The sequence below is a fragment of the Egretta garzetta genome, unplaced genomic scaffold (assembly GCF_000687185.1).
Source record: "Egretta garzetta isolate BGI_Z169 unplaced genomic scaffold, ASM68718v1 scaffold67, whole genome shotgun sequence".
In the NCBI taxonomy this organism is placed as follows: Eukaryota; Metazoa; Chordata; class Aves; order Pelecaniformes; family Ardeidae; genus Egretta; species Egretta garzetta.
Window position 1 is genome coordinate 40,158 of NW_009260340.1, and position 474 is coordinate 40,631.

Consider the following 474-nt stretch of genomic DNA (forward strand, 5'->3'; position numbering starts at 1 on the left):
AGTACGACTCTGGATCTCCTTCCTGAGCAGCGTGCGGTACTGGATGGCCTTCAACGTGGAGCGCGCCTGCCAGTCCTACTTCGGCTGCGTGCAGTGCATCAGCGGGCCCCTGGGCATGTACCGCAACGCCCTGCTGCAGCAGTTCCTCGAAGACTGGTACCACCAGACCTTCCTGGGCAGCAAGTGCAGCTTTGGGGACGACCGGCACCTCACCAACCGCGTGCTCAGCCTGGGCTACCAGACCAAGTACACGGCTCGCTCCAAGTGCCTGACGGAGACGCCCACCCGCTACCTGCGCTGGCTCAACCAGCAGACCCGCTGGAGCAAGTCCTACTTCCGCGAGTGGCTCTACAATGCCCTGTGGTTCCACAAGCTCCACCTCTGGATGACCTCCGAGTCGGTGGTGACCGGCTTCTTCCCCTTCTTCCTCATCGCCACCGTCATCCAGCTCTTCTACCGCGGCCGCATCTGGAA

At 62.7% G+C, this 474-nt stretch overlaps 1 protein-coding gene across 1 annotated transcript in view; it reads left to right on the forward strand.

The window, feature by feature from the left end:
• The window catches only part of HAS3 (hyaluronan synthase 3), a gene marked incomplete at its 3' end in the record, with an annotated part of 1,642 nt that extends 1,173 nt beyond the window's left edge, over positions 1-469 (forward strand). The window contains exon 2 of the mRNA XM_009642641.1: positions 3-469. Within this exon, the coding sequence (XP_009640936.1) occupies positions 3-469 (467 nt within the window). The remainder of the gene's footprint in view (positions 1-2) is intronic.
• Positions 470-474: the final 5 nt, after the last annotated feature.